Here is a 15,261-nt window from a genome sequence, read left to right on the forward strand (position 1 = left end):
TGCTGGGTTGCCTCAGGCCAAACAATCAACAGGGAGGAAACCCAGCCCCACCCATCAGCAGTCAAGTGGATTAAAGTTTTACTGAGCTCTGCCCACCAGAGCAACAGCCAGCTCTACCCACCACCATTCCCTTCCATCAGGAAACTGCCACAAGCCTCTTAGATAGCCTCATCCACCAGAGGACAGACAGCAGAAGCAAAAAGAACTACAATCCTGCAGCCTGTGGAACAAAAACCACATTCACAGAAAGATAGACAAGATGAAAAGGCAGAGGATTACGTACCAGATGAAGGAACAAGATAAAACCCCAGAAAAACAACTAAACGAAGTGGAGATAGGCAACCTTCCAGAAAAAGAATTCAGAATAATGATAGTGAAGATGATCCAGGACCTCGGAAAAAGAATGGAGGCAAAGATCGAGAAGATGCAAGAAATATTTAACAAAGACCTAGAACAATTAAAGAACAAACAAACAAGAGATGAACAATACAATAACTGAAATGAAAACTACACTAGAAGGAATCAATAGCAGAATAACTGAGGCAGAAGAACGGATAAGTGACCTGGAAGACAGAATGGTGGAACTCACTGCTGCAGAATAAACTAAAGAAAAAAGAATGAAAAGAAATGAAGACAAACTAAGAGACCTCTGGGACAACACTGAACACAACAACATTCGCATTATAGGGGACCCAGAAGGAGAAGAGAGAGAGAAAGGACCAGAGAAAATATTTGAAGAGATTATAGTGGAAAACTTCCCTAACTTGGGAAAGGAAATAGCCACCCAAGCCCAGGAAGTGCAGAGAGTCCCAGGCAGGATAAACCCAAGGAGAAACACACCAAGACATATAGTAAACAAATTGGCAAAAATTAAAACAAAGAAAAATTATTGAAAGCAGCAAGGGAAAAACGACAAATAACATACAAGGGAACTCCCATTAGGTTAACAGCTGATTTCTCAGCAGAAACTCTACAAGCCAGAAGGGAGTGGCACAATATATTTAAAGTGATGAAAGGGAAAAACCTACAACCAAGTTTACTCTACCTGGCAAGGATCTCATTCAGATTCAATGGAGAAATCAAAAGCTTTACAGACAAACAAAAGCTAAGAGAATTCAGCACCACCAAACCAGCTCTACAACAAATGCTAAAGTAACTTCTCTAAGTGGGAAACACAAGAGAAGAAAAGGACCTACAAAAACAAACCCAAAACAATTTAGAAAATGGTCATAGGAATATACATACAGATAATTACCTTAAACGTGAATGGATTAAATGCTCCAACCAAAAGACACAGGCTTGCTGCATGGATACAAAAACAAGACCCACCTATATGCTGTCTACAAGAGACCCACTTCAGACCTAGGGACACATACAGACTGAAAGTGAGGGGATGGAAAAAGATATTCCATGCAAATGGAAATCAAAAGAAAGCTGGAGTAGCAATACTCATATCAGATAAAATAGACTTTAACATAAAGAATGTTACAAGAGACAAGAAAGGACACTACATAATGATCAAGGGATCAATCCAAGAAGAAGATATAACAATTATAAATATATGTGCACCCAACACAGGAGCACCTCAATACATAAGGCAACTGCTAACAGCTATAAAAGAGGAAATCGACAGTAACACAATAATAGTGGGGGACTTTAACACCTCACTTACACCAATGGACAGATCATCCAAAATGAAAACAAATAGGAAACACAAGCTTTAAATGACACAAAAGAACAGATAGATTTAATTGATATTTATAGGACATTCCATCCAAAAACAGCAGATTACACGTTCTTCTCAAGTGCGCATGGAACATTCTCCTGGATAGATGACATCTTGTGTCACAAATCAAGCCTCAGTAAAGTTAAGAAAATTGAAATCATATCAAGCATCTTTTCTGACCACAACGCTATGAGATTAAAAATGAATTACAGGGAAAAAAGGTAAAAAACACAAACACATGGAGGCTAAACAATACGTTACTAAATAACCAAGAGATCACTGAAGAAATCAAAGAGGAAATCAAAAAATATCTAGAGACAAATGACAATAAAAACATGACAATCCAAAACCTATGGGATGCAGCAAAAGCAGTTCTAAGAGAGAAGTTTATAGCTATACAAGCCTACCTCAAGGAATAAGAAAAATCTCAAACAATCTAACCTTACACCTAAAGGAACTAGAGAAAGAAGGACAAACAAAACCCAAAGTTAGCAGAAGGAGAAAAATCATAAAGATCAGAGCAGAAATAAATGAAATAGAAACAAAGAAAACAATAGCAAAGATCAATAAAACTAAAAGCTGGTTCTTTGAGAAGATAAGCAAAATTGATAAACCATTAGCCAGACTCATCAAGAAAAAGAGGGAGAGGACTCAAATCAATAAAATTAGATATGAAAAAGGAGAAGTTACAACAGACACCGCAGAAATACAAAGCATCCTAAGAGACTACTACAAGCAACTCTATGCCAATAAAATGGACAACCTGGAAGAAATGGAGAAATTCTTAGAAAGGTATAACCTTCCAAGACTGAACCAGGAAGAAACAGAAAATATGAACAGACCAATGACAAGTAATGAAATTGAAACTATGATTAAAAATCTTCCAACAAACAAAAGTCCAGGACCAGATGGCTTCACAGGGGAATTCTATCAAACATTTAGAGAAGAGCTAACACCCATCCTTCTCAAACTCTTCCAAAAAATTCCAGAGGAAGAAACACTCCCAAACTCATTCTATGAGGCCACCATCACCCTGATACCAAAACCAGACAAAGATACTACAAAAAAAGAAAACTACAGACCAATATCACTGATGAATATAGATGCAAAAATCCTCAACAAAATACTAGCAAACAGAATCCAACAACACATTAAAAGGATCATACACCATGATCAAGTGGGGTTTATCCCAGGAATGCAAGGATTCTTCAATATATGCAAATCAATGTGATACACCATATTAAGAAATTGAAGAAGAAAAACCATATGATCATCTCAATAGATGCAGAAAAAGCTTTTGACAAAATTCAACACCCATTTATGATAAAAACTCTTCAGAAAGTGGGCATAGAGTGAACCTACCTCAACATAATAAAGGCCATATACGACAAACCCACAGCAAACATCATTCTCAATGGTGAAAAACTGAAAGCATTTTCTCCAAGGTCAGGAACAAGACAAGGATGTCCACTTTCACCACTATTTTTCAACATAGTTTTGGAAGTGCTAGCCATGGCAATCAGAGAAGAAAAATAAATAAAAGTAATACAAATTGGAAAAGAAGAAGTAAAACTGTCACTGTTTGCGGATGACATGATACTATACATAGAGAATCCTAAAAATGCCATCAGAAAACTACTAGAGCTAATCAATGAATTTGGCAAAGTTGCAGGATACAAAATTAATGCACAGAAATCTCTTGCATTCCTATACACTAATGATGAAAAATCTGAAAGAGAAATTAAGGAAACACTCCCATTTACCAGTGCAACAAAAAGAATAAAATACCTTGGAATAAACCTACCTAGGGAGACAAAAAACCTGTATGCAGAAAAGTGTAAGACACTGATGAAAGATACTAAAGATGATACCAACAGATGGAGAGATATACCACGTTCTTGGATTGGAAGAATCAATATTGTGAAAATGACTCTACTACCCAAAGCAATCTACAGATTCAATGCAATCCCTATCAAATTACCAATGGCATTTTTTACAGAACTAGAACAAATAATCTTAAAATTTGTATGGAGGCACAAAAGACCCCAAATAGCCAAAGCAGTCCTGAGGGAAAAAAGCAGAGCTGGAGGACTCAGACTCCCTGACTTCAGACTATACTATAAAGCTACAGTAATCAAGATAATATGGTACTGGCACAAAAACAGAAATATAGATCAATGTAACAGGATAGAAAGCCCATAGATAGACCCACACACCTATGGTCAACTAATCTATGACAAAAGAGGCAAGGATATAAAATGGAGAAAAGACAGTCTCTTCAATAAGTGGTGCTGGGAAAACTGGACAGCTACATGTAAAAGAATGAAATTAGAACACTCCCTAACACCATACACAAAAATAAACTCAAAATGGATTCGAGACCTAAATGCAAGACCGGACACTATAAAACTCTTAGAGGAAAACATAGGAAGAAGACTCTGACATAAATCACAGCAAGATCTTTTTTGATCCACCTCCTAGAGTAATGGAAATAAAAACAAAAATAAACAAATGGGACCTAATGAAACTTAAAAGCTTTTGCACAGCAAAGGAAACCATAAACAAGATGAAAAGACAACCCACAGAATGGGAGAAAATATTTGCAAACGAAACAACGGACAAAGGATTAATCTCCAAAATATATAAACAGCTCATGCAGCTCAATATTAAAAACACAAACAACCCAATCCAAAAATGGGCAGAAGACCTAAATAGACATTTCTCCAAAGAAGACATACAGATGGCCAAGAAGCACATGAAAAGCTGCTCAACATCACTAATTATTAGAGAAATGCAAATCAAAACTACAATGAGGTATCACCTCACACCAGTTAGAATGGGCATTATCAGAAAATCTACAAACAACAAATGCTGGAGAGGGTGTGGAGAAAAGGGAACCCTCTTGCACTGTTGGTGGGAATGTAAATTGATACAGCCACTATGGAGAACAGTATGGAGGTTCCTTAAAAAACTAAAAATAGAACTACCATATGATCCAGCAATCCCACTACTGGGCATATACCCTGAGAAAACCATATTTCAAAAAGACACAGGCACCCCAATGTTCACTGCAGCACTATTTACAATAGCCAGGTCATGGAAGCAACCTAAATGCCCATCGACAGATGAATCGATAAAGAAGTTGTGGTATATATATACAATGGAATATTACTCAGCCATGAAAAGGAACAAAATTGAGTCATTTGTTGAGACGTGGATGGATCTAGAGACTGTCATACAGAGTGAAGTAAGTCAGAAAGAGAAAAACAAATATCGTATATTAACGCAGGTATGTGGAACCTAGAAAAATGGTACAGATGAACCGGTTTGCAGGGCAGAAGTTGAGACACAGATGTAGAGAACAAACGTATGGGCACCAAGGGGGGAAAGCCGTGGGGGGTGGGGATGGTGGTGGGATGAATTGGGTGATTGGGATTGACATGTATACACTGATGTGTATAAAACTGATGACTAGTAAGAACCTGCTGTACAAAAATATAAATGAAATAACATTCAAAAATTCAAAACAAAATCATACTAAGTGAAGTAAGTCAGACAAAGACAAATATCATGTGATGCCACTTATATGTGAAATCTAAAAAAATGATATAAATGAACTTATTTACAAGACAGAAACAGACTCACAGACATAGAAAACAAACTTATGGTTACCAAAGGGGAAAGCAGGAGGGAGGGATAAATTAGGAGTTTGGGATTAACAGATACAAACTACCATATATAAATAGGTAAACAACAAGGATCTACTGTATAGCATAGGGAACTATACTCAATATCTTGCAATAACCTATAATGGAAAAGAATCTGAAAAAGAATATATATATATATGTATAACTGAATCATTTGCTGTTCACTTGAAACTGACGCAACACTGTAGATCAACTATGCTTCAATTAAAAAAAATTCTCCTAAGTAAAAAAATCATTGTAGTAGTTGGGCTCCCCTTCCCCCCACCCGTGTGCCACCAGTAGCATTACTGCAGAATTATGAGAAGAAATAGCTAAGAATGCATCCTCATGAGCTAGTCTCATGCATGCCTGCATTTGGCACAGTTGTTAAGAATCCGCCTGTCAATGCAGGGGACACGGGTTCGAGCCCTGGTCCGGGAAGATCCCACATGCCACAGAACAGCTAAGCCCATGCGCCACAACTGCTGAGCCTGCGCTCTAGACCCCGTGAGCCAGAACTACGGAAGCCCGTGTGCCTAGAGCCCGTGCTCCGCAACAAGAGAAGCCACTGCAATGAGAAGCCCGCGCACCACAATGAAGAGTAGCCCCCGTTCACCGCAACTAGAGAAATCCTGCGTGCAGCAACGAAGACCCAACGCAGCCACACACACACACACACACACACACAAATATATATATATATATACATTTACATGGCACCTACTAAGTATCAGCTAAAGTGCTTCATCAATATTCCAGAGTGGCTAGAATGAGCCACATGGCAACCCGAAAATGGATACTGGTTGATTTGATAACAGTTTGCACATGACAATTTTTTAATATGCTCAGCATGTATTCCAAATGGAATTATCAAGAAATGACAAGCTTCCCTTTCCACCCACACTACAGATCTAGATTTGGGCATCCGAATGATAAGAAAAGCTAACCATTTGCAATTTTATTTTAAAAGATATTCACTGTGTTCCAAAAACTGGTAGGGGAGTAATTGCCAGGAGAGACAAAGGCTGGGACAGTGGGATCTGATGGCTCAGGCTCTAAGTAAGCAGAGAAAAAGTAAACCCACTGCTTGGAACCCTGTCCCTTGCTTGTCAGAGAGAGGGCAGTGGTGACGTAATGAGGGCTGTAGCCAGGCCCAGCAAGGGAGCAGAGGGGGCTCTGGGGCTCAGAGTATAAGAGTAACCATGGACTGATATGCTCCAGAACATTCTGGTATATTCCAACATTCTGAGGCTTGTATCCTCATGGCCAAGATCCCAAGGCAGAGCTAAGGTTCAGAAGCCCCCGACTCAAAATTTGTGGCTTCTGAGTAGTCTGTTTTACTGAATGCTGACCAAGAGAAGAAACAAGTTTTTCTTACTTTGCTCTTAAGTAAACTCCTGTTCAGTTGAGATGTTGGAAAGAAGGTGACCAACTCTTGCAGTTTCCCCAGGACTTTCCTGGTTTTAGCACTGAAAGTCCTGTGTCCTGGAAACGCCTTCATTCCCAGGCAAAGTGGGATGAATAGCCATCCTAAGGAAGTAAGAGCCAAGTGAATAGACTGGGTATTTCAGTAACAAGCCATCAGAAAAGTGGCTTAAACAACTGTGATAGGGAAGAACAAATCTGACTCCATATTGGATCTGTTTCTTTAAATCTTTGTATTCTATTGCTTTTGCTTAGAGTTAAAAATGTTGCCTATAGGCTGAAATGTACAGGATAGACCATTCTCAAGGCTCTGACCTTTAAGGGTATAACACTTTCCCATTCATATAGAGATAAAATGTTGCAGAACAGAGAATAACATTTGTCTTGTTGGAGGTTTACAGGGTCATCCTGACCTGACCTACCTGGACAGCTGCAAGAACAAAGGATTCTGACACCAAGAGGTCTGCACCAACCAGCCATGCCCCTCCCTCACCTTGCCTTTAAAATGCTTTGCTGAAACTCCTTCCAGGAGTCTGGGATTTGGGGAGGCATAAGCTACCTGTCTCCTTGCATGGCCCTGCAATAAACCTTTCTCTGCTCCAAACTGATGTTTGGGTTTGTTTGGTCTCACTGTGCATCGCGTAACAAAACCACTGTCATTTTCTTTTTTTTTTTGCTCACCATTCCACATTCTTGGCTAGGATTGGCTGGGCAGTTCTTCCGCTGGTCTTGCTGATGATTTTTTGTGTGGCTGTATTCGGCCAATGTGTTTCCTGGAGGATGGTCTCAGCTGGGATGCAGGGACATCTGGGTTTTGCTCTCCCTGGCCACGTAACCTCAGGGCTTCTCCCTTTACCATGTGGCCTCTCCAAGGGGCTTTTTACACCAGGGTAGCTGAAACTCTACATGGCGGCTCAGGAAGAACAGGTTTTGCTCCTCGGAGTGCGAACCGTGCCTGGCTTCTCAAGGCGTTGGTCTGGAATTGGCACAGTGTACTTCCGCCATATCTTATTGGTAAAAGGCAGTCACAAGCCTTTTAGAATCAGGGTGAGGGGACTATACTAGGAGTGGATACGAAGCGGCAGAGCATGGGAGCTGCCCACGTGACAGCCTACTCCAGAGTTGGCCTGAGATGCTCTCCGGGACTCACAGGATTCCCAGGTGCCTGACTCACTTCTGACCTGTTTGCTGGGCCACCTGCCTTACCCTCCTCACATTCTCAAAGAGAACCCAATATGAATAGTTGGACCTTCGGTCAGAGGCTTCAAGAGCTCTGGGTAGGTAGAGGACAAGTTTATCTCTATTATTCTTATTTCTGCAAAGTGTACTGAGGATGGTGAATCCCTGTTAAGGTTACCAGAAGGTGGGTAAGATGCAACAGGTTAGGAGGCCTGGGTCTTACACTAATGGTGTGAGGCAATAAAGGACCTGCCTCTTCCATGCAATGGTTCTTGGAAAGTGAGTGCCTATGATCAGGGCAGGGATTACAGAGGTCACCAAAGCACAGCCCCTGCCTTAAAAGAGCGGGCCCTTCTCAGCAAGGAACCTCCCGCCCTCGCCCCCAGTCTTTTCTGGAAGTTTACGCAAGTGTCACCATTGGTGCCTCCCTCCTTTCTACCTGTGTCTCTGCTGCAGCTCCAACCTCTGCCTTGACTCGGTTTCCCAGTCGGCTTCCCTCGTTCGGCTGCGAGCCTCCCGAGAGTGTGTTCTTGAACACACAGATAATCGAGGGGTGCATTCCCTGCCTGGGGTCGTCGAGCGGGTCCTCCAGGGAGCGCAGCCCAACCCCCTCCATTTCGGAGCTGCTCCACTTCCACTTTCCCGGGGTTCTCCTTCCCTCTTCTCCAACTCCCCCGCCCACACCCGCCTGTTTTTTTTTTTTGCTGGCGAGAATTGGGGCCCCTCTCACCCTCCCCCACCACAAACTCCGCCTTCAGAGAACCCCGGAGCTGCTGCGAGCCCTGCGGCTGCTGCTCGGCTCCCTTCCCTTTCTCCACCAGATCTCCTCTTCCATCACTGTGGGCGCTCTCTGGGCATTTCGACTTTTGGCTTCTTCTCTCTCTTTAGCTCGCCACCCGTGTCACCACCCGGCCCGGCGCGTCCCGCCTCCGCTCTGTCGCTTTAAGCGGGTCCCCGCCGCCGCGCCCCTCCCTCACCCCTTCTGGCGCTCGGCGGCTCCTCGCCGCCTCTCCCGCTCCTCCTCTCCCGCTCCTCCTCCTCCTCCTCCTCCTCCTCCTCCTCCTCCTCCTCCCGCTCCTCCTCGCCGCCAGCTCCGCTCCTCGCAGCCTCCGCGGACCCGCAGCCATGGCCGACATCAAGACGGGCATCTTCGCCAAGAACGTCCAGAAGCGACTCAACCGCGCGCAGGAAAAGGTCAGAAGCGGGTGGCGGGGACGCGGCGGGCAGGGCCGAGCCGGCCGGGGCGGGGGTGGGGTGGGGGGAGCGCAGGAGGCCGGGCCGGGGTCGCGGGGACACCCTGTCTTCCGCCGCAGCCACTGCAGCAAGGCGGCACCCGGCGCTGCGGGGAGCCGGCGGGAAGGCTGGAGCGCCGGGGGCGCGCAGCCCCTGTCCCGGGAGGCGCGGGGTCGGCCCGGGTCTCCCGGCTGCCTCGCCGCTCCCCGCGCGGCTGGCCGCGCTCCCCGCCCTCCTGGGCGGGCGCCCGGCACGAGCTGTGGCAGGTGTGGCGGGTCGCCCGCGACTCCCGGAGCTGAGCGCGTCTTCCTCCCGGCGCCCGCTGGCCGCGCGCCCGCAGGCGGCTGTTGGGGACGCGGCCCGCAGGTCCCGGCGGGAGATTGCGGCGCTGTCCTTCCTCCGGCGGGATTTCCTGGCTACTTGGGTGCAGCAGGAACGAGCGATTTAGCACAGAAGCTATCTACGAAGAAATCTGTTTGGATTAAGAAGGCTGATCGCGAAGAGCCAAGGGCTTTAATACAGTACTGTGGAGTGAATCCTGAAGTTCAAAACCGAGATCTAGATGCACACTTATTTCGTTTTTTCTTCCTTTTTTTTTTTTTTTTTTTTTGAGGGGTCTCTCTGTATGTGTATCCCTTTTGACGCCAGTGTCCTTCTCTGGAAGGTCAAAAATAAATATGACCTGAACCTAACAGTTCTCTGCATATTTTTGCACAGAGGAGGGCGTTTTATTGCATTAAAAAAAAAAAGAAAATCCATGTTGCACGGGTTGGGTTCCCTGGTGTTTCACAAGCCCCTCAAGACTGGTCACAGTAATTTATTTTTCTCCCCGAGAGGTGGGCACAAATGAACGTCATGTCCAAATCAAGCCCAGCCCCGAGCAGTTGGAGAGATACAGTAGCAGGCACTGGGCTTTCCTGGCTTCCCTGCCCACTGCTTGTCATCAAGACCTTGCCAGCACTGAGGTCTTCATTTGTGTCCCGGGCAAAGGACATTCATATTGTAGATGAAGCATTGTACTTGAAAATGGACACCGGCTAATGAGCCCCGCGGTCTGTGTCACTTGAACTGTGTTCTCTTTCACGTGGAACTATTTTCCATCCCTGGGATTCTGGATGTTTAGCGGTTTCCTGTTTTACTGGAAGTCAGATTTGCCGCGTTGCCCACTATGACGGTGAATTTCCCTTTTCAGACTTAGGCTCAGGCCGCCCCACCCCCCAGTTCCCATTGACCCCCATGAACTCAGCTGAAGGGGGCACTGATTCCTTTGCCTGTCTGCATGCCCAGAGGCTGGATGGCTGCCTCTAGGCCCTCCCTTCACACATGCATGCTCTCAACGCAGTAAGAGGATTGTATTTCTTTTAATATCTATCCAAGCTCATCCTGAAGCTCCTCCTGCAGCTCCTTTAGCAGCTGAATTAACAAGGCTTCCTGCCCCTTTCCAGTCCCTGGCTACTTGTGCAGAAAGTAGCCATGATCTGCTGGGATCCTGGACAGGTTTTGTCATCATTTTCCCATACTTCATTTCACCCAGTGGTAGGTATTCCTCCCCACCCTCTCCCTCCTTCCAAGTAAGTACTTGAATTTTAGGTCTGAAGCTTTTCATTGAATCCACTTCCCATCTGTGAGGGAATTTATTGATACAGTTTGCCTTTTGACATATTAAATTATTTTTTAATCTAGGTCACCAGCTGTTAATATGCCAGAAATAACTGAAAAGAAAATGTAATCTGACTTAGAGAGCATTCAAACCCTTATGAATTGTTGAAAACTCACTTTTTCATAGTGGTGTGTATTATGATTGCAGTTGTGGTTGGTGGTTAATCAAGGTGGCCTAGGGGATCCTTGAGCAGGGCTTCAAGTGTCCTACTTTCTTCCCTGGGGAAAGCTGCGGATGAAAACTGCCTGTTGTACTTAGCTTAGGGGGTTAAGACACCAAGAGGCTGAGAGTATGGGTTCTGCCCCTGGGTAAGTTCTGAGCCCATGCAGCGCATGGGAGAAGGGCATGTGGGAATCCAGATAAGGCAGCCCAATCGAGCCCAAACAGAAGCTGCGGGACAATGGAAAGCATTGTGTTGCTGTTTGGGCTTCATAAGACATCTCCCCCAGTGATTCCTTCTTTTTGCATCTTCGGTCTTCTCCTCTTATCCAGGTGCTCCATTGCAATAATGATATGCTATGTATGTTTTTGAGACCCTTTGCTCCTTGTTTCTACCACCACATTTTCTCAAAAGCTTGTCCACTCCCTCGACTTTTCTATCACCTGTACTCCACCTAACAGTTTGCATGCATTTTGGCTCCAAATGCATGACTGAAACTACACTAAGAGGTAATTTATGGCTTTCTATGAATTTAAGGTACATTTTTTCTTATTGAAAGTCTGTGAAGGTTCATTGGAGAAAGAATGAAATATATATATAAGGGGAAAAAAAAACGCACCAACAAATTAGGACACATAAATTCTACCACTCAGAGATTTCACAGTCATTTGATATGTATCCCAGTACATTTGTTTCCTTACGTGTGTGTATATATTTATACAACTAAAACAGGCGCATCCTATATGGTTTTGTAACTTGTTTATTTCGTTTAATAATCATGAACGTTCTTCAATAGATGTACATATTTTCCATCACTATTATAAGTGACTGAACAGTATTGGATATGTATGAGTTTTAATGGACCCCCTGTTTTTTGGACACTCAGTTTCCAGTGTTTTCGAATATAAATACAATGAGTGAGAAAACTTATAGGGAAAATGTTCCCACACACACTTAAGTATCTCCTTAGATGAATTCCTGGAAGAAGAATTATGGTGTCAAAGGTGTGCTTTTTATTGTAGCTAGATTGCCTTTCAGAAAGGTTGTGTCAGTTTACATTCTCACTAGCAGTCCATGGGACATTTGCCAACACCAGATAATAAAATTTAAAGCACTCTTTAGATTTCACATCGGAAAAAGTTAGTTCCTGTTTATTTCATGTTTGATTTTTAAAACCCGAACGTTAGTTTCTTGCGTTCTTGTTTTGTTTCATTTGTGAATTGTGTGTTGATATTTGTACCTATTTTGTGTAGCATCTCCATCTTGTTATTTGTAAGGGCAGAAAGTTTATCAATCCAAACATTATTTCTTCCTTTTCTATTTACTTTTTAATTTTTTGAGGATTTTTTTTCTGTTATAGAGCACATTTATGTTTATATTATGTGTATGTTTTATATATTTGCTTAAATCTATCGATTGATTTTGCATGGTTTCTCTTTTGGCTGTTGAATTAGGATCCTGCCACTTGTAAGTATCAGAAAACTCAATTCAAACTGGCTTAAGGAAAGAAGAGGATTTAATTGAAAGTAAAAATATGGTTCTTGCACACATAAATTTAAATGAGATTTTAATAAATATATGTTTGTATATGCGCATAGGTGTGTGTGTTACATGTTAACTCATTTGATTCTATGAGGTTGGTACCATTACTATTCCTATTTTATAGATTAGGAAGAGGTCAAGTGACAGGCCCAAGGTCACACAGTATGCAGTAAAGCTGAAGTTTGAAGCCACGCAGTCCAATACTTTCTCCTTACGTGGTACTGCCTCTTATAATTATGAAAACGGCAGGGGAAGACAGACTTCAGACCTGCATGGAACCGGGGCTCAACCACAGGCATCAGGGCTCAGGTGTCTTTTCCTCATCTCTCATCTCTGCTGTCCATCCTGTCAGCCCCATTCTTGGGCACGTTCTTCTCTTTTGGTGGCAAGATGGCTGTCAGCCCCTCTAGGCTAGGCCACATTTACAGAGAACTCCTCAGTATAGCCCTCATCGGCCCAAATTTGGGCTTGTGCCTATCCCTGGAAAAGAAAATATCTCTGGCCGAGGGCCAGGGCCATGGGTTGGATTGGGCCTGAGTCACAGGCTACTACGGAAGCTGGGGTGGAGAAATTTCCCCTAGACCATCTGTACTGCTGGTGGAGGAGGGAGAATCAGAGCACAGAAAAGGGAATGGGCACTGCGCTGGCAAAATGAAAGGTGTCCACCGCGACGCACTTCAAAGGCCTTCTCTGCCCCGTGGTTGTGTAAATAATCACATAGCTAAGAGCTTATAACTTAACATTCACTTAAAAATTTCCCATCAAGTTAATATATGCACAGTTTAAAAAAATCAAATATTAGTAAAAGGCTTATTATGAAAAATAGCAGTCCCCTGTCTCTCCTTTCCTCAACTGCCAGTCTTGTTTCCCCAGAGGCAGCTATTACTAATCACAAATAAGCTTAAGATAGGAAAGTATCTATCCTTTCTTATTTGGTGAAGACCGGTAAAGATTTAGCTCTCTTACATTCATCCTTCTACTTCCATATCCCCTAATAATAGAGCAAAAATTGTTGATTGCTGAGGATTATATTTTTTAAAAATTAAAGTATAGAAAAAGAGTAGATACGTGAATATGTATAACGGAATAACTTTGCTGTACACCTGAAACTAACACAACATTGTTAATCAACAATACTCCAATATAAAATAAAAATTTTTAAAAAAGCTTACTTGATAACATCAGATAAAGTATAATGTTTGTTGACTAAAGTGTACAAATCTTAATATTCAGCTCGGTGGATTTTTATGTATATGGATTTCCATATAGCTACCACCCAGATCAAGTTATAGAACATTTCTGTTATAAACCAGATATCTGTCTTCCCTCATGTCTCTTCTGTTCTTTGTCTTGTTTATGTTCATACCTTTTTAATTCCTTTACCATCATTTCCCTGATGAACATCTTTTCTTGTATAATGCTTGTTGGTTATTTTGGTATCTTCTTTTGCAAAGTGTCTGTTAAAGTTTTTTGCCTATGTGTTTTATTTGGGTTGCTTGTTGTTTTCTTCTTGGTATGTAGTTCTTTATATATTCAGGATATGAATCCTTTGTCAGATAGACAATTTGCAAATATTTTCTCCTAGAAGGTGGCTTGCCTTTTTACTTTCTTAATGGTGCCCTTTGTGTGTGTTTAAAATTTTAATGAAGTCTTATCTGAAGATTAGGTTTTCCATACAGCTTTTTGTTTCCCTAGAGTTAATAATAGCCTTTATTTCTGTTTGCTTATTTTTTTATGAACTATTTAGAATTGTTTGTTCTTGCTTCATCAGCTCTGTCAAATGCCTGTCAATATCATTATCAAAGGTTCAATATATCAGGTAATGCAATTATATCCTCCAGTGAGCGACACCACTCACAACTCCCCTCTGTTTGGAGCCTCTGCCCTTTTGCTGTAATCTGGGCTGATTTTTTTTTTCTAGGCCTGCTACATAGCTGTCATCCTGGGTCTTTCCTTGCCAATGTTGGGGTTGAGGAAGGGACTTGAAGGCACATCTAATGACTGTCCCCCATTGTCATTGTTGTGCTTTAGCCTCACTTTCTGTAGTACTTGGTAGAACCAGGTTTTAAGCCGGAGTGTGTTTGTGTGTGTGACTGTGCAGTGAGAATTGGCTGCTTTTTCATTGGTTGCCTGTACAGGCACTTTTAAAAAGTAGCTTTCTCTATTCTGCTGAGTTGTTTCCGTTCTTTTATCTACTTTTCTGCTTCTGTAAAATGTATTGAACTCATCCACTAGTAGTGCCTCTCCTCTTTTTATCCATGTATGTTCATACCTTTTTATTCCTTTGCTGTTTTTTGTTGGGCTTGGGGAGGAGACAGATATAAACACATACAGTCAGTCTGCCTGTTTATCCAGAGGCCTTTTTTACTTAAATATTTAATCCCTTTGGGATTTTTTTGTCCATCTTTATTCATTTGTGAAATCCAGTGACATTTATTTGGTCTTAAGCCTCCTTGACCTCTATGCAATGTTTAAATTGGTGGAGCACTTTAAACATTTTTTAAGATTTAAACATTTTTTTTAATGTGACTCTAGTGAGCAGGGAAGCCTTTGGTATAATACTAGCCTTTTTCAGCATTAGATTGTTGTTTTTTGTTTTAATAAGAGAGTTATGCTATTTAAACTCTAAAGACATGCACTGTTTGATATT

General features: G+C 42.4%; 1 protein-coding gene across 3 annotated transcripts in view; it reads left to right on the forward strand.

The window, feature by feature from the left end:
• The first annotated feature begins 9,141 nt into the window (after positions 1-9,141).
• AMPH (amphiphysin) overlaps positions 9,142-15,261 on the forward strand; it is a 180,426-nt gene continuing 174,306 nt past the window's right edge. For all 3 annotated transcript variants that reach the window (XM_068549884.1, XM_068549886.1, XM_068549885.1), the window contains exon 1: positions 9,142-9,210. In XM_068549884.1, coding sequence (XP_068405985.1) covers positions 9,142-9,210 — 69 coding nt within the window. The remainder of the gene's footprint in view (positions 9,211-15,261) is intronic.

Source organism: Eschrichtius robustus, chromosome 8 (assembly GCF_028021215.1).
Source record: "Eschrichtius robustus isolate mEscRob2 chromosome 8, mEscRob2.pri, whole genome shotgun sequence".
Classification (NCBI taxonomy): Eukaryota; Metazoa; Chordata; class Mammalia; order Artiodactyla; family Eschrichtiidae; genus Eschrichtius; species Eschrichtius robustus.